Raw genomic sequence first — 21,881 nt, forward strand, 5'->3', positions numbered from 1 at the left:
ATGAAGTACAAAGGCAATAATAAGGGTAAACATGCTAGGGCGTACCCCGTAAGCGACGAAGATACGGCGAATGTGAGATATGTTAGGGCGTTCCCCACAAGCGACGACCCCGGAGCATTTGACAAGAATATACATTCGCAATCGACGCACAAAATCAGAATAGCGACGTGGAATCTGGGATCTCTTACCGGACGCAGCCAAGAGCTCGCAAGCACGCTAACACGGCGGAATATAAATATATGCTGTATACAGGAGACGCGATGGATGGGGTCAAAATCCAGAGACCTAGGACTGGGATATCAGCTGGTTTACCACGGAACAAACAACAAACAAAATGGAGTCGGAATTGTGTTGGATCATCACTTCAAAAGTAGAATTGTTAACATCGAAAGAAAATCAGACCGTCTCATGGCCATAAAAATAGCACTAGATAATCAACCTATCATGAACGTCATATGTGCCTATGCACCTCAATCGGGCTGCAAAGATTCAGAAAAGGACGAATTTTGGGAGGAAATTGATGAAATGCTAGTGAAGATACCAATGGGGGAGACAAAATTTGTGTTGGGGGATTTAAATGGGCACGTGGGGAATTCAAACACTGGTTATGGAGGTGCGCATGGGGGTTTTGGCTACGGAAGCCTCAACAAAGACGGGGCGCTTATATTGGAATTCGCAGCACGACATGACTTAATTATTATTAATACATCTTTCCAAAAAAAATTTGAACACCTTGTAACATACAAAAGCGGAGGTAAACAATCACAAATTGATTACATCCTCGCTGATAGCAAGCTTAAACGGAACTTTAAAGATTGCAAAGTGATTCCCGGCGAAGCCTTAACTGCCCAACATCGCATTTTGGTTGGCGTTTACATGCTCCCCAAGCCTATCAAAATAAAAATAGATAGATCCGCGCGAATTAAATGGAAGGAACTCACTAGCTCTAAAGGGGCTACTCTCTTAGCCGATATGTGCGACTTTCTAGCAAAGGATATGGAAAACATCTATGAATGTGTAGAACCTATGTGGGCAAATTTTGAAAAAACATGTAGAGACAGAGCTGGCAAAATTTTGGGTATTGCCAAAGGTGGCTTAAGCATAGGAAAGGACCCATCCTGGTGGAATGATAATGTCAAAGTCTCCGTGCAGAATAAGAAGGAAAAATTTAAAATCTGGCAAAAGTCTGAGCTAGATGAGGACCACGCAGAATACAAGGAAGCAAAGCGTACAACAAAAAGAATGGTAGCGCGAGCTAGAGCTGAAGCAGGGGATGTATTGTACAATAGATTGGATAACGCAAAGACCTATGCAGAAATTTTCAAACTCGCCAAATCTAGAAACCAAGCAACTCAAGACATAAAAACCAATAAATTTATCCGTAGCTCAGATCAAAAACTTCTAACCAACAATGAGGATATAAACCGCAGATGGTTTGAGTACTATAAAGATCTTATGAATGAAGAGTTTCCTAGTCAACATTCAGAAGCACTCAAGCCTGTCGAAGGACCGATACAGGAGATTGGAGTAGATGAAGTAAGGATTGCGGTCTCAAAGATGAAAAACCGAAAAGCCGTTGGTCCCGATGAAATACCCTCAGAGTTGTGGAAATTCCTAGGACCCATAGGGTCAGAATGGCTCACGAAACTTTTTAATCTCATTTTAAAGACTGCAACTATACCGGACTCCTGGCGCCTGAGTCATTTAGTACCATTTTACAAAAACAAAGGTGACATCACAGATTGCAGTAATTATCGAGGTATTAAATTGACATCACATTCTCTCAAAATCTGGGAACGTATTATAAATAGGCGAATACAATCTCTCTCCGAAATAACCCCTAATCAGTTTGGATTCACCCCTTCAAAGTCTACAACAGATGCAATACAAGCTGTACGTATATTATCAGACAAACACCGCCTCAATAAGCAGGATCTGCATTACGTATTTATTGACTTGGAAAAGGCTTTTGACCGAGTGCCGCGAAGACTTGTCTGGCAAGCGCTGAGGGCACAACATCTACCGGAAACTTACGTACAGCTGATACAAGATATGTACCGAAATGTTCGCACGAAGGTCAAGAGTCCGGCGGGGTTAAGTGAGGAATTTGAAGTGAAGGTGGGAGTTCATCAGGGCTCAGCGCTTAGTCCCCTTCTGTTTAATTTGGTAATGAATCTGATCACAAAAGACATCCAAACTCCATTGCCTTGGAATCTTATGTATGCGGATGATATTGCGCTGGTTGCTAATGATGCCACCCAGATACAAGCAGCACTACATTCGTGGTTTGGCGCTTTGGAGAATGCTGGGCTTAAAGTTAGTCGCTCCAAAACTGAGCACATGGAATGTCAATTCAGCAACAGTACCTGCACATCTACTATTTTGTACCCCGACAATACACCAGTTCCAAGAGTAGCACAATTTAGATACCTTGGCTCGGTTATCGCTGCAAACGGAGAGGTAGAAGCTGATGTTGCACATAGGATCAATGTTGGTTGGCAAAAATGGCGAACCCTTACAGGTGTGCTTTGTGACCCGCGTATGCCAGTCCGCATCAAAGGCAAAATTTATAAGACGGCCGTGAGACCTGCGCTGATGTACGGATCGGAATGCTGGCCGCTTAAAGAGGCGCACACACAAAAACTTCATACGACTGAGATGAAAATGCTTCGATGGTCGGGAGGGGTGACTAGGCAAGACAAAATTAGAAACGAGTACGTTCGCGGAAGCTTCAAAGTAGCCCCTATACCCGATAAGCTGAAAGAAAGTCGTTTGAGGTGGTATGGCCACGTAATGCGGAGAGACCAGCAGCATGTAGTCCACACAGCTCTTTGCCTGCCCGAGGACAAAAGAGGCAGAGGACGCCCTCCTTATACTTGGTGGACCAGCATGTCCCGATTATTAAAAAATGAAAATTTACCCGACCCGACAACCCTAGACAGAATGTCATGGCGCCGCAAAATTAGGAGAGCCGACCCCACCTAAAGTGGGATAGCGCAAGGAAGAAGAGGAGTGAAAATTATACTGCTTATCAACGTTTTGCGTAGAAATCTATTAATGAATCGTGTAGCGATTTATATCACTACACAGTTCATTACTTTATCCTGAAATATATAGTTCCTGCAAGTTGATTTTGTACCCATGTATTACATGACTCTGTAAAATAAGCTATACGATTAAATAAATACAGTCATGTGGCGGGGCTCTAAAATAGACTTAGAAATTTTATGTATTTATAATTTATTTTCCACTTACTTACAAAAGGCTATTTTGGGGCGATAAACAAAAGTTAATTAGGCCTAAACACAACCAACCAGCCCTGTAATTCTTTTGTGAACGGCGTGAATTGCAAAAACTTAGTCAAAAGTTAATCAGGAAGGGTTGCGGCGAGATCACAAGATAAGACCATAAAGGAATTCGCCTAGAAATATTAAGAGATAAAGGCTAATAGTTTTAATTTTAAAGTTTCCCGGTTGACACGAGCGCAACGTTTAATTTCCGTTGGAGAAACTATAAGGACGAACTAAGGCTGACTTTAAAAGTGACCGACTGTTTACAGCCTGTCAACTTATAGCGGAAATCTAACTTTAATAACTTGAAACTTTCCTCGTTCAATTCCTATTTAAAATAGTTAAAAATATTTGTTTGAACTAAAAAAGGTTAAAACTTATATTTTATCCGCATTGCACACTAGAGCGAGTAAAAAAGAATTGTGTTGTTTTCTCTCCTACTCGTATCTTAAAATAAAATGTACCTACTACATTACGATAAACTTCAAATTCAATGTACCTTACCTACTGCAGTGTATTTTGGAAACGCACTAGCTATACAAACAGCCATTAAACATTTTATTTGTATAACATTTAATCTGACTATGATAGCAACCTGCCTTTAAATAAGTATAGGTAATTGAATCTAAATAATAAATCAACTAACTTTCATACTAATAACATGCTTAGAAATGCAATGAAGATTAAATTAAGTAAGTTAAGCATTGCGTGAGCACTCATTGAGTTTAATTCAACGAGTAATAGAGCTTACTTAGCTCTAGTTTCAAAACCACCCATTATTAAAGTTAGCCTGAAGCAACATCTTTGTTTTTAGATTGCCTGACATTGTACGCCTACTTGTTTGTTCTTTGAAGCAATTAATAAGATTTTTGTATTAATACGTCTTGGAATTTATAAATTACTTTGTCTTAAAATATGTTTGATACTTTTAAACTAATTTGAAGAGTAATACAATAAAGTCTAGACGTTAGACTTCTAAACTGACAATTTGGTTGTATAATACTTAAACCTAATAATAAAACAGATCAAGATAATAGATGATAAACAATTTAAGAAACGTGATTTAAAGAATTCAATTCGTTACTTCTAATCCTATTTCTGGATTGCACTAACTCTTTGTTTTTAAAATTACTTCTGATTTTGAATCAGGGTAAAAATAAGTTCTCGTATGTCAGCATTTGCAAAAGGAACGGAACGGAACGCAACGCAGGATCGTATGAAAATAGGAGTTCCATTTCTAAAAATGACGAGCCGCGAAAACGCTTATCGGAACTACTCGACTGGATTCGAATAAGCAATTTTCCCCACTATCTCAAAAGAAACTCGCACTCGTGAGCCGTAAACCGCTGAATCCCAAAGTTACCACGAGATCTATTCAGATTTGTGCTCGTGAGAAGAAAAAACTAAATTACAGTCAATTTGTTGCGATATCCTTATGGAGAGGCAATCCTCTTACGTGTAGAGTTATGGAGAGATTGGAGAGCGCTCCAGCGCACCAACGAGCAAGCATTACGAGGGCACCTTAATGACTATCTTGGAAAGAGCAAAAGTTTTTCGCTTTGCTTGCGTCGGACTTTACCAGGGTTTTATCTAAATAAGGTGGTTATTACAGGTGGAATGGCTTCAAGGTTTTGACTTTGTGTCGAATGATGTTTTCGTATGGTTTGTTTTCGGAAATGTTCGAAATGGATTTCCAGTTAAGTTTGTCTTGATAATATTGTGAACAGAAAATAATGACAGTATTTTTTTCATAAATACAAATAAACACTACATATACCACTACATATCACACACAAGGAAAAACATAAATCTTATCTCATTGTAATTACAGGAATAACAGGAAAGATTGCTCGTAAATAACGTGAAGAAATAATAGAACTGACAATTTTATGTCGTTGTGACGACACACTTTTTATTGGCGTAGAATATCTAGAAAGATCTTGTGAATAAAATCAGTCTCACCCGTATAACAGACGTGGTAGGTCTAATCTTTATAGAAATCAAAACAGAACTAAGCGTTGAAATAGCTAAAGCCGTGGTACATGAAAGCGCGTAACATGAGACACTGCAGACAATGCTGGCTCCCTTATTGCAAAGGTCTTAAATTGTAGTGCGGTTTCAATGCAAGTGCCGGTGACGTTAAATTATTGTCTCCATGCAACGTTACACCGCCATGTCGGTGTACACGTGTGTACTAGGCTTAAGTTAAAGTACTACATGTAGGTCTATTAAAGTAGTTTGGTGTGAAGCTACGATTCCACTTGAAATTCCTTTGAAGACAAATGTGGTTCTCGCAAAGTCATCGATTTAGCAATGAAGATAAGTCTGTATTCAAAAGATAAATTCACAGAAGATGCTCGTTGTTTTGATAAATGTACGACATCAAGTTAATAGATAGAGAGACTGATTCAACGGTAATAGGAGAGAAAAGACAGATAAAGGAAAACAAGATTCCAAAATTAATGTTTTCCGCTCGGATTTAAGAAATAATTGAAAGAATCGTACGGTTATAAAATCAGAAAAACGTTTGATATAAAGTTCAAAGGTTCATTCAATTATAGTAACTTTGTGAATTCGTGCATTGGGCCTAACTGTTGTTTCGGCATATGATTTAGGTTTATTATGGGTATCATTCCAGTTGCGAGAGCAAGTGCATACATGGTCATTACATTGCGTCGACCTTAACCATAATTTAATGCCGTCTCGTAACCAAAATTTACGATCCAAACGTTCGTGTTGTTGGTCAATAAGGTTCAATTTATCTTTTGAGTTCATGTACACAACCGCAATACAAAAAGAAGAAAGTACCAATTTTGGGATGTGCTCGTGTATGATAGACATTTGCATGTTATTTTTGACTATCATTATCAAAGATATTGTGCAAATCACCGACAATCACACTTTCTAATTCAGACCCGTGCTGTAATTCAAATTCGTATTGTATAGGAAATAATTGCCGCATAATAATACTTTAGACAATGTCAAGTACTTAGTCATTAATTATTTGAGTACAAAATTTTTCATCAAGGAATTCTCACAAATCAAAAGGTACACCGTAAAATTTGGATTATGAAAGCACATCGATAAAAATAAGTGTGTTTTTATTTCAACTCATCTCAATTTAAACGCTACAAACACTGTAAAGATTGACGATGAACAATGATCAGAATTCCGCATTGCACACCGCAAACGAATTATACAATCGATTTTATCGTTCACTTAATTACAAAATTAATGTCGAACTCAGTACACCCACAGCTTGTTAAATGCGTCTGCATGCGCCATGGAACCAAAACGAAACCACTTTATATATCGTTTTGCTAAAATGAATTTTGTCTCATTACTTTTATTTTTCAAGTTGAGTTTATTTCGTACTTTTAGCTGGTGAGGTTCTACAAGGTATTATAGTAATATCGAATGTAATAGCCTGACAGTTTCTGAAGAGTTGTGACTTGTGACTCTGTCCATACACATAGCGAATACTAGCTTTTGTCTATTGTCATCATTTCAATTTTTAAGTTTAGAATTTTAGCCTGGAGCGTTAAAATATGCAGCACAAAAAGTTGATTTCTGTGGTTAGCAAATTGTTTGTATAAAAATATTTAGTTTCAGACGTTGAATTTTGTATAACAATGGATCTTAGTATTTAGAAATAGTTTAAGTAAAGATTAATTAAGTACCTAAAGATAAAATGCCAAGTAATCAAATTGTGATGAAGTTTACCTATTCAAATATGTTTTTAAGAATTTAGAATTCAAGGAATTGTAGCAAAAGAGTTGAGAGTTCAATGGTATTACTTGTTCTGAAACAAGTGACATAAGATAAATATAAATTAAAATCAAATTGTGTAAAAATATGATTAAATAGATAGGAGGTTTATGCGATCCTCATAATAAAAGCTAATGATAATAGATGATAAATAATACTGATAACATTTAGAAAGTGAGTAGTAAATAAATAGATTCGTTATTTTTGTAAAAAAATATATACATTAATTTTATGACATTGATAAATGCTAACATAATAATATCGTATGATCTTAGCAAGGATCTTTATTACTGAAAGAAATATAATTTTGTCTACGTACTCGTCTTTCGTGGGTGGGTATATTCCCAAAAATATAATAAGGAGACACATTTTCGTTAAATATTTTGTCCAACAATAGGTACATACACAATTATAGATAGGTACTTACTTGAAATCATTTCTGTCTAACATACCTATAATTAGTATGAATTCCGATAATTATTACTACTTACATTTAATGTAGGTAACCACGTCGTTTTTATCTCGGGAGTTTTTATTTATTTCTCCAACGATGATTATCTTAATGCTCGTACCTTCAGTTGCCATAACCAGTAATGTACCATTTAACACAAAAGGCTCGGTAGTTATTTTTGCTTTAAACGAATTGTAATCATTCATTTGAAGAGCTCATTATCGCGCTTCGCCTAAAGTGTAACGCGGACCAATAATTAAAGACTTAAGCTAATTATAGGTACCTTCGTAAAAGTAGATCACGTGTTACTGTTCAGCTTTCTTTAGCTAATTACGCTTGTGGAAATCAAAAGGTCGAGTGCATACTAGACGTTGATGGGTCTATTCATTTTAATAGATGACATACATATAGGCAGATACCATAGAATTCCGCTTACTATGAATCTGACAAACCATTGAACAAACAACAGAAGACTTTATCTGAAATAAAATAATTAAATTAATTATTACTGAGACACATCACAGGCACATTCGAACATTACAGGCTTGAATCACCTGATTGAGGCACGTTAAGGCGTTGGTCCCGGCTATTAGCCGTAAAAGTACCTCCACCAACCCGCAGTGGAGCAGCGTGGTGGAGTATGCTCCATACCCCCTCGGGTTGATTGAGGGGAGGCCTGTGCCCAGCAGTGGGACATATAGGCTGTTTATGTTATGTTATGTATTACTGAGATTCGTTTAGTTGCGCGTATAAATTTAAAAAGCATAACCGATAAGCAATTTACCTTTTAGACTTTATTTCCAGTAACATTGTACTTTGAGTAAGTATGCGTAAATGTAACCATAGAATAAAGAATAATACTGCGTATAGAACGGTAACTCTTCACCCCGCACCAATTCGTATTACCCCCTTAGGTTTTTCTAATTCTAAATGGCCGTAAGCCGCTGAAGAGAAAGGGAGATAGCACGTGGAATGTCCGTTTCGCTCGCACTTATGCAGTAAGACGGCACACGGTAAGAGTGAGCTTTATAAGGAGTGTCTGGGATCTGCGTCAATTCACAGTATACCCAAATAGCCGAGAATGACGTGAAAAACACAGATTGGGTTGATTAAACCTAGTTTTCTTAGAAAACGTTTCTTATTATGTCATGATTGAAAAACAGATGGATACATGTTATTGATGCGTTATAATGATTTAGAAAGTAAAGTTATTTTTCCTGCTTGTATTGTTTTTTAAGTTGGTAACGCATTTGGAATGGAACTGGAATTACTTAATTATTATACTACTTATAAGGAATAACTAAACAAAAGTTATTTAAATCCTATGTACTTTTCTGTAAATTATTCGACTTCAGAATTAAATATTAAAAGCACGTCTTATATGGAATTTCGGCCTTGGTCTTTTCCCGTGTGTTCGGAACTTAACTTTAAAATTGTAGGTGCAAATTGAGACAAAGTCGCAACAAATTACACTTCTCCTGGAAAATAATTTAAATTAATGAAGGCGCATTCTAACGTTCGGGTTCGCGGAAAGTCTTAAAACGAAGTTACAAATTAACGCTGACATTTCAATTACATTCTTGTGCAACTATTGTCGTTGGGATCTGTGCCTTAGCTGCGGGTAGGTAAGTCAGATTAGGAACAATATATTTCATTTCTTTTTTGACGTGACTTATTGTAGATTTGCCGCAGATGGCATTAACTGCTTGGCCGGAAACAATATATATTTACGATTTATATATAAATAAAAAATATATTTATAATTTATTTTTACAATATATTTCAGTAATTAACTTTGAAATGAGTCCGTAGTCTAGTGCGCTTGCCGATCGGAAACGATGGTAAAAGGTTAGCATTTCTCAGCGCTTAATTAGTAGATGTCTAACCCTTTGATTGCGTTCGTTTTGAACCTCTCCCAGCTTATTGTAATGGGAACTATAAAGCAATGTTCCCAGAATGTTCTAGTAGCGTGACGTCAAAACTACAATGAATCATCATTGTAGTTTTGACGTCACTTATTTTAGATTTGCCGCATTAATTACTTGGCCGTACAAATGGAGATCACCTCTCACCCGGTACAAAATTTAAGACAACAGACCTTAGGGTACCCAGATGGGCGCGAACGTCGGCTCAGGTCGTCGTCTGAGAGGATTATATTAGAAATAATTAATCGACCATAGTGGGCTGATAGCGATAACCCGAGAAGATAGTTTGAGTTTATATACATTCGTACTACTTACACGTAGATACAAGGGCGCGCTTAGGTAAACTCCTAAGAAGAAAATAAGTAAAATGTTCATTTTTCATAAGGATGCAAAAAGTATTGATGAAATAAAACCCTTACAAAACGAATTTCTCGGTTTGTCTATGCGAGTGGAGTTAGGTTAAAATTATCATGTTTTTTTTAAAAATACAGATTTTTGCATATAAGATGTTCAAAATAGATTTGCAGCATTTATTTTCTATTGCACTCCTGACGTAGGTATGTCGACCGGCAGCATGTTGTACAGATACGGTACTCGCGGAATGTTCTGTCACCGAAGTAGTTGGTGACTCGTGGTACAACATACCTGCCCGTCGACATCGTCCGCGTATACTGGCCACTTTTAATACCGCCCCTATGTCTTTAGCTTCAATCCGCACTTGCGACGCTTATTGGTTCCAACGATGTCTAGACAAACGAATTTAGTCGGTTTCAAATCTTCTTCCATATTGAATTGAAGTCATTTGCGAGTGGTATGCTCTTGCTTCCCCGGTTGATAAGGATTGTATATCTGCAGCCTACCTACTTAGTAACGCAATGTATACAGGCTGTTTCAGTAATAAAAATCGAAGCAGTAACTTCACTGTAAAGGTTTCGCATAAAACGTCCTGAAGTCGTAACTCTTGCAATTAAGTCGAATTAAAAATAAAGTCGAAGGAGGCAAGTAAGTACAGCTGTTGATTAAACGCCATCTCGCGGACCCCATCAATAACAACAGTTTAATTAAACACTTTTATAAGCGCTTGAATGGACGAGACGCTAGTCTGAGCTTTTAATTTGCTTTTTTATTTCTTTTTATATTGTATTTTTTTGTTTAATACTGTTGATGAAGGACCCACCGCGAAATGAGGAGTAGAAACAAAGAAAGGCTTAGTGTTTGTTCTGAAAGGGTACGACGGTTTGGTTAGGGGTTGAATGATGTAAAATTTTGTTTAAGTCGTTCTACTTTGGAATACTGTTCAATTAAGTCTAAAAATATATCTCTCAGAAATATAACATTTTATTTTACATTACTTACCTACCTACAGTTAGTAATATTTATTTTGTCGGAATACTTATACAGGGTTTGGTTATTTCCGTCGTTCAATTTGCTGGTATTTTTTTTAAGATATTTTTACCTAATTTAAGGCGAAGACATAGAATAAGGTAAAATACTATACGTAGTAACGAAAAGAACGGTTACCCTCCGCTCCCCATCAGCGGCTGAGCTTACGTCTTACGTCACACACACAGATGCGTGTACGATAACGTCAATGCGTAGAGTCTGTGTAAAACGCCGTATTTTCTATCAAGTATCCGGGAGCCTTCAGCGCTCCCCATTTGTCCGGCCAAGTAGTTAATGCCATCTACGGCAAATCTACAATACGTCAAAAAAAAGTGAAGGTCTCAAGAAATTATTCGTGAAAACCTTGAAGCTTACCCTTGCTTTTATATAAACTGTGAAATAACACTTAAGACATTATGTAATTTCAGTATCCTTCCACAACCTTAATAATCTTGCATTTTGTTTCACTCTAGGGATCCTACCCGACGTTATGTCTACTTACGTACCTAAATGTCTGGTTTCACCCGGAATTCCAACTTTTATTAAATAACGTAGCGTCCATCCTCTATGGTCTGTGGTTAGAGCGTTAGGCTCACGACCTGGAAGTCCGCGTTCGATTCCCGATGGCGACATAGTCGAAATCACTTTGTGAGACTATCCTTTGTTTGGCTAGCACATTGCAGGCTGAATCGCTTGATTACCCAAAAAAAGGTGAGATTGATCCTTGCTTCGGAAGGCACGTTAAGCCGTTGTTGTCAGGCTACAAACCTAAACACCTCCACCAATCCGCATTAGAGCATAGTGTTGATTGAGGGGAGGGCTATGTACTTAGTAGTGGGATGTATATGGACTATTTATGATATACCTACTATATACGTTAAGGTAGCGTACGCCGACAGCAGGTATATATTAACACGTTAGCACAATTTGATCCAATATTTGCTTTTTCGAGTTTATTTTACTTAAGTATGAAAAAAATGTAATTTAAAATATATTTTTGCATTTCAACGCGTTCCAACCATTTTAATTAAATTAACGGGTAAACAACTAATCTATGTTATTTATCGGAAATTAACATAAAATTCTCGTTAATACGAAATCTAATTTGCGCCGGGAACGTTAGCTGTCTGAATTTTGATAAAAATGCAATTTATTCCATTTCCACATTAGAAGTAAAACCACACGCACTACACGTTGATATGTGAACAAAGGAATTGAATAGCCCTAATTTGTATGTATTTGCATGTGAAATGAAAGAAAGAAAAGGATTAGAGAAGCGTTTTGACAATAATTTAAAGGCTATTATGTTATATTGCACGTAATAATGATATTATGATATGGCTTGATATGATATTACACATAATAAAGATCAGGATTATTAGAAATAATAAAACACTTTATAATCATAATTATCTCTGAAAGGGAGCCATGGTAGCCCAGTTGGTAGAACGCTTGCCTCTCACTTTAGATGTCGCAGATTCGAATCCAGCACAGGTCTAAACCAATGATTGTCGAATTTGTTTTCGAATTCATGTTTGGATCATAAATAATTATCACTTGCTCAGCGGTGAAAAAAAAAAACATCGTGAGGAAACCCACATTCCCGAGAAATGTGAATAGAGGAATGTGACCTGTGTAACCTGTATTGGGCTGATTTTCCCTTCGCGGGTTGGAAGGTCAGACAGGCAGTTGCTTCTTTAAATAACTGGGCCTGTCAAATCTTCAGGACCCTGTGAAAAACTGGCATATCTCTGACATCGAATGTTGGATTTGTACCCGGTTAATTTCAATATGCTCGTCCCTTATTACACGGAACATAGCTGGCGAGAAATGGGTGTAAATATTATACACCTCTGCTTACCCCTTTGTGGTTACAGGCGTGATGCTATGTTATCTATTGTTGTCTATGACATAAACCTAGCTAGAGTATATCAAAGTCCGTTTGAATTCGACCTGTCATCCTGGCAAAGCAAACGCCAGTCTGCTCAGGGGGGTAAAATGCCCACATCTAAGCAATTCACCTAAGAAAGCAATATTGCTTTTTGACATTTGTTTGCATTGCGCACTTACTTTTATTGTTTCCTTAGATGAATTGCTTCGATGTGGCCATTTTAACCCCCCAGGATATTATTGCCGATTTTATAGAGCGCATGGAGGACAATGCTGCTCGTTGAAAATTTATATCGTAAAATGACCATCATAGAAGGAAAGCTAGAAGGAAAGAGAGGAAGGAGAAGACCAAGAAGAGCTGTTCCATGTAGGAACAGATTAAAGAAAAGGTTAATGTCGTGTCTAATAGGGAAGTCAAGGAATTGGCCTGATAGACTGGAATGGAAAATGCTACACCGACAAGAGCGTGGCTCTTAAATTGATGATGACGATGATGAAATTTATGACGGCTAAGTCTTATAAATAAACGATAATAGACCAATTTTGTCTTTAATTTAGAATTATGACAATATTTTTTCAAGAGGACGGAATTGAAACCCTTTTAACTACTTGATAAAATTATCACTTTACAAAATTACACTTTATATTAATACCGGTAATATTTTACCACTCAACTAGGTAAGGGCCTTTCGATGAATTAAAATGACCATAAATTCTATACAAAGTACTTGGTAGTAATCAGTTTAGACGTTAATGCGGACGTATAGATAATGCGGAGTCCTTCATTCTCTACTTTATTGATATTGACTTCTGAACACGTTTTACGTTCCATCGATAGTAAGGGACATAAAAACATAAGCTCACGTTTATATTTCTACTCCAATTACGGACACGCAAACCAAAAAGAGTTATTTTAAATTGATTTTAAGTACAATGTACGCAGTTGTCTAAAGCGTATGTCACCTGGTTGCAAGGCAACCAATTTGTTGCCGGCAACTGAATCCCGAATAATTTCGTTGTCGACGCCGCGGCGACGCGACGCCAGCGTTAATATGTTGTGCATTGTACTTGTGCGCAAAAAGCTTTGAACTGGCGCTGCGGGAGCCGACCAGCGCTGGCGTCGCGTCGCCGCGGCAAGACGACGAAGCTCGAAAGACGCTAGTGTGGGGGGTCTCTAACAGTGAAGTTGTCGCAAAGCCAAGTCGTGTAGAGTGTGTTCTTCTCACGTAATCATTTTATGAACGTTATGAGTATCACGTGAACAAAATACGACGTGCAACGACTGACGTGTATTTACGTATTTCGCACTCGGTGGAATGCCAATGGGATGTATGAAAGTAGACGGATGTGGGGATGTGATACGGCATGTGAAACGAATTGACTGATTTAACGAAAGTAGAGCAGTTATTATATTGCTTTTTCTTCATTCAATTTAATAAGATAGTAGATATCTAAGTACTGTAAGATAGAACAGAATTGATAGGCCTAATCTCGAGTGATATATCATTAAGTTAATGAACGTCACAACACTGGCTTCTGTACTTTGACAGATCTAACTCGTACTGCGTATTGAAGCTATTGAAAAACATTTTTAGATAATGATCTATATCTAAATTTAATCACTAATTGTACTGAACTACACGTTCTGTTTATAATAGTACCTACATACTCTATTTAGGTTTAGTACGATCTACTCTGAACCGGCGTGCGTGTATGAAATGATCGAGAAATATGGAGGAAGCAAGAATAGTGTGTCAGGATCGAAGCAAAGGAATTCCATAGTCTCTGCTTACCCCGGTGGGAAACAGGCGTGAGTTTATATATGTATGTATAGTATGTATACTCTATTAAAAACAAGTCTTTGTTGCGCGCAACACTTGCACCACAACGCGCAACGCTTATTATTTGAAAAAGAAAGTTTATTTGCGAATACCACGGGTGTTCTGCCGTGTCATACGAATCTCTGCTATCTCAAAAAATGCTGTTTTGAGTAAATCGCCTTTAAAGTTTTTTTCAGTTAATCGTCTGTATAGTTCGTATTAAGTGAAATATCTGTCATCAAAATATCAGAAAATATTCTAAAATGTACTCTGAATAACAGGCACTTTTGATTTTTTTCTTTATTATAATAGTTTTTATTTAAATCGAGTTTAAGAGTTGTGCATGACCACTCTTCCATAGAAATGTGGTCACGCGGTCTGTGCTATATTAAGTTAGCAGAGTTTGGCACATGCAGCCGGTTTGTTATTATAACTTTAATCTATCTATGCTAATCATTAGTTGTAAGAGATGATCGTTACAATCGGCACCGGGGCAATCGGGGCAATCGGGGGTTGGATGATCGGCAGTGGCTGCAAGTTGTCTTTGATTACTTGTGGCTCTGCCCACCCAATTAGGGATTACGGGCGTGAGTTTATGTATGTATGTATGATCGTTACAAGCTTTCTATAAAGACTGCTTTTTGGGGTAGCCCGGGTTGAGTAGACTAAGTGAAATGGATACAAGGAAAATATTTATATTAAGTACTTAGTTTAATTTTGATATCTACAAAATTGGAAATATTAATGTACAAGTTGGGAATTCCTTTTTTTCTACCCTGACATACTTTTTTTGCTTCGGGCACATTCATCAATCAGCAATCAGGAGCTTAGAATTATGTAATTTTATAATTTTAAATAAAATAATCTAAAATATAATGAATGTTTAGAAAAAATATTTGTGAAATATATAATTATGTTCAAACTTCTTCTCAATACAATGAAAAAAATGGGATTCCAACAGCATGTTTGCAATCATCAATCACAATGTCATAGCTAAAAATGTTTTAGGCATAACCTTCAGGAATCGATTAATTCCTCCTCACAATTTTCATCACTCTATAATCATCGGCACACATGCACCACCCCTTACTCAAAACATCTGTTGAACCCTTACTAAATTCAACCATCCTCAAGGCCAGCACACCACACCCCCTTGGAAACACCTTCCAGTAGTTTGTCGCAAAATAACATAATGTTTTCGTGGCCAAGAGTCTGCATTGTACCTTCCGACGACTTATTTACTCTTTCTCCACACAATCTGCTAGACTGCATAACTCCCCTCTCCCGAAAACTTGTCTGCTATGCAAGCACGAATTGTACCAGACACGATGGAAGTTTGCACCGGCTCGAAACATACTCCCTACGCTTTTTGCAGCCACAAGCGTAGAAGAGTCAATCAAGACGATCATTGCTGAAAATGGATCTCCACTCTCAACAAGAATGTACAAGAATGGATCCTGTGAAGTTTGTACTTCAGAGTAGGAATTTGGTTTTCTATTGCGAGGGACAACCCTCGAAGAAAGTAGAAAATAAAACTATAAAAACTGGCCTCCTCCACCTGCTTCGCCTCAGTATCATATTTCACCCTTGACACAAACGTCTCAATGAACAGAACCAACGTTCTTGAAAATAGCAATCCCCACAGCTAGCCTGGGCATGCAAATAGCCTCCTGCACATCCACAGCAAAAATCTCGTCAACAGTAGGTACCTTCATTATTTAGATCGCCCTCTAAACATCTATGGGACTTATTCCACCTATGAAACCCGTAGATATTCAGAAGATGGTGTTAAAATTGAAAGTACTGCCAAAAAGCTTTTAGCTTAGGATCATATTTACATACTATGGATGTGGAAACCAACCGTAAAGGATTATTTTTCGAGAAAGGCCACTGCAGGCTGAAAAGTCCATAATACAGCATCAGCATTCTGTCTCTGTATTGAACAACCCTTGCAACCACAAGAACTTGGCTTTGAATTGTGACAATTATACCTCACAAAAGAAAAATATAATTCTCTTCTTGGCTATGATGAGATCAATCAACTCGTCTTCACTTGTGACTGCAGAATACACAAAGCTCTGGAACCAGGGTACACCCTCATGGCAACTGATACAGTTCCCGGTTGCACAGCGAACTCTTGAATTCTCGAGAGTAAAAGAGATTGACGATCTGACAGATTATCACAAAAATCGACAACACAGACCATCAGTCCACAAAACCTGAATCCGTTTCGCGACAAACCACAAAAACCGCTTCCAAGGGGGTATAATATACATAGAACCCCTGAAGAAGCCGAACCCAGCAAAGGTTCAACAAATGTTTTACAAAAAATCGCATTCGGCGAACGAGAATCATCTAGGAACAAAAGCAATAAACAAAATAACCCTGTGCTCATGAACTATTTACGATTTTGATGCTGCAATTGATGACCAAAACTAAAAATAATATTAATAGCGATGATGTTATCGCTTGCTCAATTATGAAAGCCCAGGGTTACATCTATTGCAATTCTTTATTCAACAAGAAAAGTCACAAGACCTTATCATCCTCATCACATTTGGGTATGCTTTCTCACAACAAACAGTTTTCCACCCTGGTATTGTATCCTCCCATTGATGGTTCTTGCAAAACTCAATCCTTTGACCAACGGTTCCAGGTAGTATCACTGTTCTAAAGAAGTTTTCCATTCTTATTCAAACCAAAAAATATTTCCCCTTTATGCCTGGTTCAAAGCATTTTGGGTCCTCGACTTCTCTCTCAGATTCAGGAAGTGTTTCCTCCCTGGGCGCCGGGTTTGCAAGTACAAAGAATGTCGCGAATCGCTAGGATTGCCTTCGTCGTAGTCACGCCTATCTATTGTAACTTTTAGTTAGATGAGTTAGGCGTGATCCACATGCAAAAAAATCAAGTTAGCAGACTTTGTCAACCTCTATATCTCAAAAAGTATCAATAAATTTTAAAATGTTTTTACTGAACTATGTAAAGCATAGGATATAAACCCCTTTTGCACTGGTTATTCGTAACTCGACTATTTTAAGATAGCAGACTTGTGCGTGACACGGCAGTGTTGGGTCAGTCAGTTAATATTATTATATTTATTTTATTCAAACAAGGAATCCAGTTACTCCCATATTAATTGGACGTTTGTGGAAAAGTACAATTATATTGAATTTTAATTACATACCATATGTTAAATCAATCATTTTTAGGATGCCAAATAAGGTAGCAAAATGGGAACACTGTATAATCATTGATCTGTTTTTTATGAAAACTATTCCAATTTAAGCATGATGATTCGATATGTGATTGATTCGTGTGTTGTTACGACGCTAATTCGTTTCTACATAAATTAAAATGATTGGTTTCTCTAAAATAAATTGCTTGATTATTTTTTCTAGTAATCATTCAGTGGATACGTATATTTGTCGGTTATAAAAGTGGTAATTGAATTCGCCTGTTCCGCCTACACTTCGATAAATATTTAAAATATCGAAAGAACTATTTTAATTGCGTTGTCGTGATTAAGTAGATGATAGTACATGTCGGCGGTAATAAATTGGTACTAACTAGTTCTACATTAATTTCGATCTATCAGTTTTGATTTTGATAATAACTACTTACAGCATGATTTAGTTCGCGTGCAGAAAACCCGCGTGGTTCAGTTCCAAAATTGACTTTTATACGATCTAGGGTTGCGATGGTTGGGAAACTGATTCTCTTTGTATCCTCAAGTAACAAAAAAATAAACGCGTAAATGAAAACTTAAAAATATGATGTAGTTATGTCAACCTTTTTATTTATTTATTTTTACAGTTTTACATTCAATCATTACAGTAAAAACCAATTGGACTGAAACAAACACATATTCTTCTTCTTCTTCTAATCATTTTATCCCCTGTTTCCCAACAGGGCTTGAATAACAGATTTCCACTCCTCGCGATCTTTTGCAGCCTTTGTAGTTTGCACAAACACATATTACACGAAACTAAATATTTATTTATTTTTTAACAAGAACAATAGCGAAATGCCACATCTGTGAATTTGGCCACCGAACAGCTGTACAGATCAACGTCCTGTCCTGTTTTAAAGCGTTTAAGGTAATATCTAATATTATTTTCACGCGTGGTTGTTTATAAAGCCTTTTATAATGCCTAAGCTTTTTTAAATTTATAATGCACACAGAGGCAGCACCACGAACGCGCAACACTCGCATCGCTCGCAACGCACGCAACGCAACGCAACACAACACTCGCGAGCGTTGAGAGCCGTGGAGCGGGATATTGAACGGAACACTGCCTCGCTGCGGCGGATTTTTGTGTGAACGTACAAACTCGAATATTATTAAACAACCCCGTCCCGTAACGCTTCCGATATCGTCTCTGTATGTAACGAGCCTAAGTTCATGAGTATTCAATTAATGGCGGTAGGTAAAGCTACGAGAGAATCTAATTCCACGGCAGTTTCATTATAGTTGTATATAACCTAAGTAGGTACTCGTAAGTTTCATTTCAAGCCACGTGTGCTCAAAATAAGTCTAATCCACGTAATACGTTTACAGCATAACCTCAAGAAATTTACAACCGCAACTAAATTAAACATTCGTGCGTAATTCATAATACAAACTCGCAACGAGTGAGCGAAAACTTGTAATCATACCCTACCATTGGTTGTAATAGAATAATGATGCTTTCGAGTGTTTCTTATGTTCGAGTCGTACTTGTGAGAATGAGGTAAAAATATAACATAGCTATAACATAGCTATAGCATAGTTCTCCTAGTGGAAAAAGTTCTTCCAGATTGTTTGCTACAGTAAAGAAAAACTGTAAGGTACTTAACCTACTTCTTATAATAAAATGAGTCTTTTTTGATACGTTTGTTTCTTTTGAATTTCGGACTCGATCTCTAAACCACTGAATTCGACTTTATGAGTTTGAATTCATGTTTGTATCATAGAAAATTTAAATCACGTGGAACATCACACGAAATTTCCTGGATCTGTGCCCGGTTTATGACAATAGGCCCGGTTCCTATTTACATAGGATTTATACTTAGTTGGCGAAGAGTGGGTTTATAAAGATGCTTTTTACCCACGACGGAACGGAGCAGGTATATGCGTTTAGGGTGAGAGATGTTTGTGTGTGCGTTTGTGCAAAGTAATGTTATCACTTATCTTCTAAACTAATGATCCGATTTTGATGCGGTTTTCAATAACGGGTTTGTTTAACTATGTCTACCCTTTACTAAACGCATCGCATTTTATCATTGAACAATACAGTACACAATACTTTATTGAATAAATACATCATCTACTTACACCTCAAATAACCATCATTGACTTTATCGTACAAGTGGAGTTATAAGTTATACAGCTAAGTTGAATCTTATAGAATCGAGTGAGAAACCGGTTCGTGGTAACAATAAGTATAGGGAGAGTAATCACTCTCCCCATAATAATTCTAACAAGCTACAGTGCTTTCTCTTAATTACATTTTCCCATACTTACATACATGCGCGATACAGAAAAGTTGAGATATACTCGTAGGTTGATGGATATCAACGTAACATGAATATGTTACGTTGTACTATTTCCAAAGAATATAACGTTTATATTTTCATAACAAATAATCGAGATAAATTCACTATCATTTTAAAAATGAAAATCCCTTCTAATTGGCATTTCACCCCTGAATTATTTAAGAGACACTAATTTAGTTTCAGTTTTTAATAAAGTCTGTTAGGTTCTAATGGAATAATATAGAAAAAACATTTCGGAGCTTCATTATTTATGACTGGAAATTACAATTTCATGAATAGAGGCTACAAATTATTGGACTTTGAATGAATATTAAACATAATACCTATTTGATTTGAGTAATTAAATTATTCAAGTAGATAAATAACTTATTTGAGTATTAAAGGGAATTATAATAACTACAATAAACACATAAACCAATGTAAGAATGGAATGAAACAAACTAAATGTCTATAATAATCATGCGCGGCAATAAATAGTCTCACGAAGCAAAGAACCACACCCATCAGGATTTATGGTAATAACCAATAATGTCGTTGTGTACCACGTGTAAAGATAATTGCGTGTACGCCTCTATACGAACTAGATAAGGAATATTTTAGCAGCCTAAAATTACTAAAAGAGGTACCTAGAATCATGTTTCTAAGATTTTACCTTTGATGGGTTTGCTCTTGGCCCCAGACTTGCCTGGAGACGAGGCCTAAGATAGATGCAATCATTAAAGAAAAGGCTAAAAAACCACAAAGGGATGTACCCACTTTAGGACTCTGTCGCACTAACATATTTCACATTTAGCGAGACTTACAGTTCAATTTGTCAGTAAAGTTAATGTGACATGGTACCAAAGTAGGTATACATATTAATGCTCGTGACCGTACCTTTTCTATCATGACAGGCAATTGTTATGGGCGATAGGTCAGCACAAGGTTCACCACGTCTATCTTAGGCCTTCGAAGCAACAGTGACTGCAAGTTGTCCTTGATTACTTACCTTCTATTAGGGATTATTAGGATTTCTGTATATGTTAAAAAGGTTCGGCGCTAAGGCCGCTTATGCTCACATTACATAAACATTATGGCTTATAGGCTTCCCCTCAATCAACCAGAGGGGGTAAGGAGCATACTCCACCAAGCTGCTCCGCTGCGGGTTGGTGGATGTGCTTGGGCTAGTAGCGCGGGACCAACGGCTTAGCGTGCCTTCCGAAGCACGGAATCATCTTCCTTTTTCGGGAATTCAGGTAATTCAATTCTGAAATGTCCTTACCAAACAAAGGAAAGTCTCACATAGTAATTTCGATCCGATTCCACGGCTTGCTTTATAAAACTTACAATTGTAAATTACAATGACAATTTGGTGTTCATTACGTAGCTAATATGAAACTGCAAAATATTCGTGATCACACACTCCGCAATGTACATCAATTGTCATTGTAATTTACAATTGTAAGTTTTATTAAACAGGCCCCAGATCGTGAGCCCAACGTTCTAACCACTAGACCACTGAAGCTGTTGACATTATATAGAAATAATACTACAACCAAAAACAAATATAATCTTACATCTACAAGTTAATACTTACGTAGTAATATTATCGTTAGAAAACAATCGTAAGAAAGTAAACATTTTTATTATAGTCGTAATTGTTTCAGATAAAATAATGATGGACATTATGGGGATAGTTGTCCAGCCTATTATTTAGTACATTTGTATGACATATTGTGTAAATAAGACACTATGTAGGTATTTTTATTATGTTTCAGTGTATTTGTGGGATATAGCAAAACACAGCAGAGACTAAAATGATTATACTAATAAATACATG

The 21,881-nt window shown here is 37.0% G+C and overlaps 1 protein-coding gene across 1 annotated transcript; it reads left to right on the top strand.

Moving 5' to 3' along the window:
• LOC126371623 (uncharacterized) lies at positions 1 to 18,848 on the top strand. The gene is made up of 4 exons (XM_050016939.1): positions 1 to 1,857; positions 2,539 to 2,780; positions 13,790 to 13,933; positions 18,710 to 18,848. The coding sequence occupies exons 1-4, from the start codon at positions 1 to 3 to the stop codon at positions 18,846 to 18,848; spliced, it is 2,382 nt and encodes a 793-aa protein (XP_049872896.1).
• Positions 18,849 to 21,881: the final 3,033 nt, after the last annotated feature.

This window comes from Pectinophora gossypiella, chromosome 12, assembly GCF_024362695.1.
Source record: "Pectinophora gossypiella chromosome 12, ilPecGoss1.1, whole genome shotgun sequence".
Classification (NCBI taxonomy): Eukaryota; Metazoa; Arthropoda; class Insecta; order Lepidoptera; family Gelechiidae; genus Pectinophora; species Pectinophora gossypiella.

Bases quoted from the DNA above. Each gene is read 5' to 3' on its own strand.
- LOC126371623 (XM_050016939.1), top strand. From the start codon at position 1: ATGAAGTACAAAGGCAATAATAAGGGTAAACATGCTAGGGCGTACCCC. The intron at 1,858-2,538 runs ACCCCTTCAAAG...CTTTGTGACCCG, and splicing joins CCCCTAATCAGTTTGGATTC to CGTATGCCAGTCCGCATCAA. The intron at 13,934-18,709 runs GTAATCATTTTA...TAATGCACACAG, and splicing joins GTAGAGTGTGTTCTTCTCAC to AGGCAGCACCACGAACGCGC.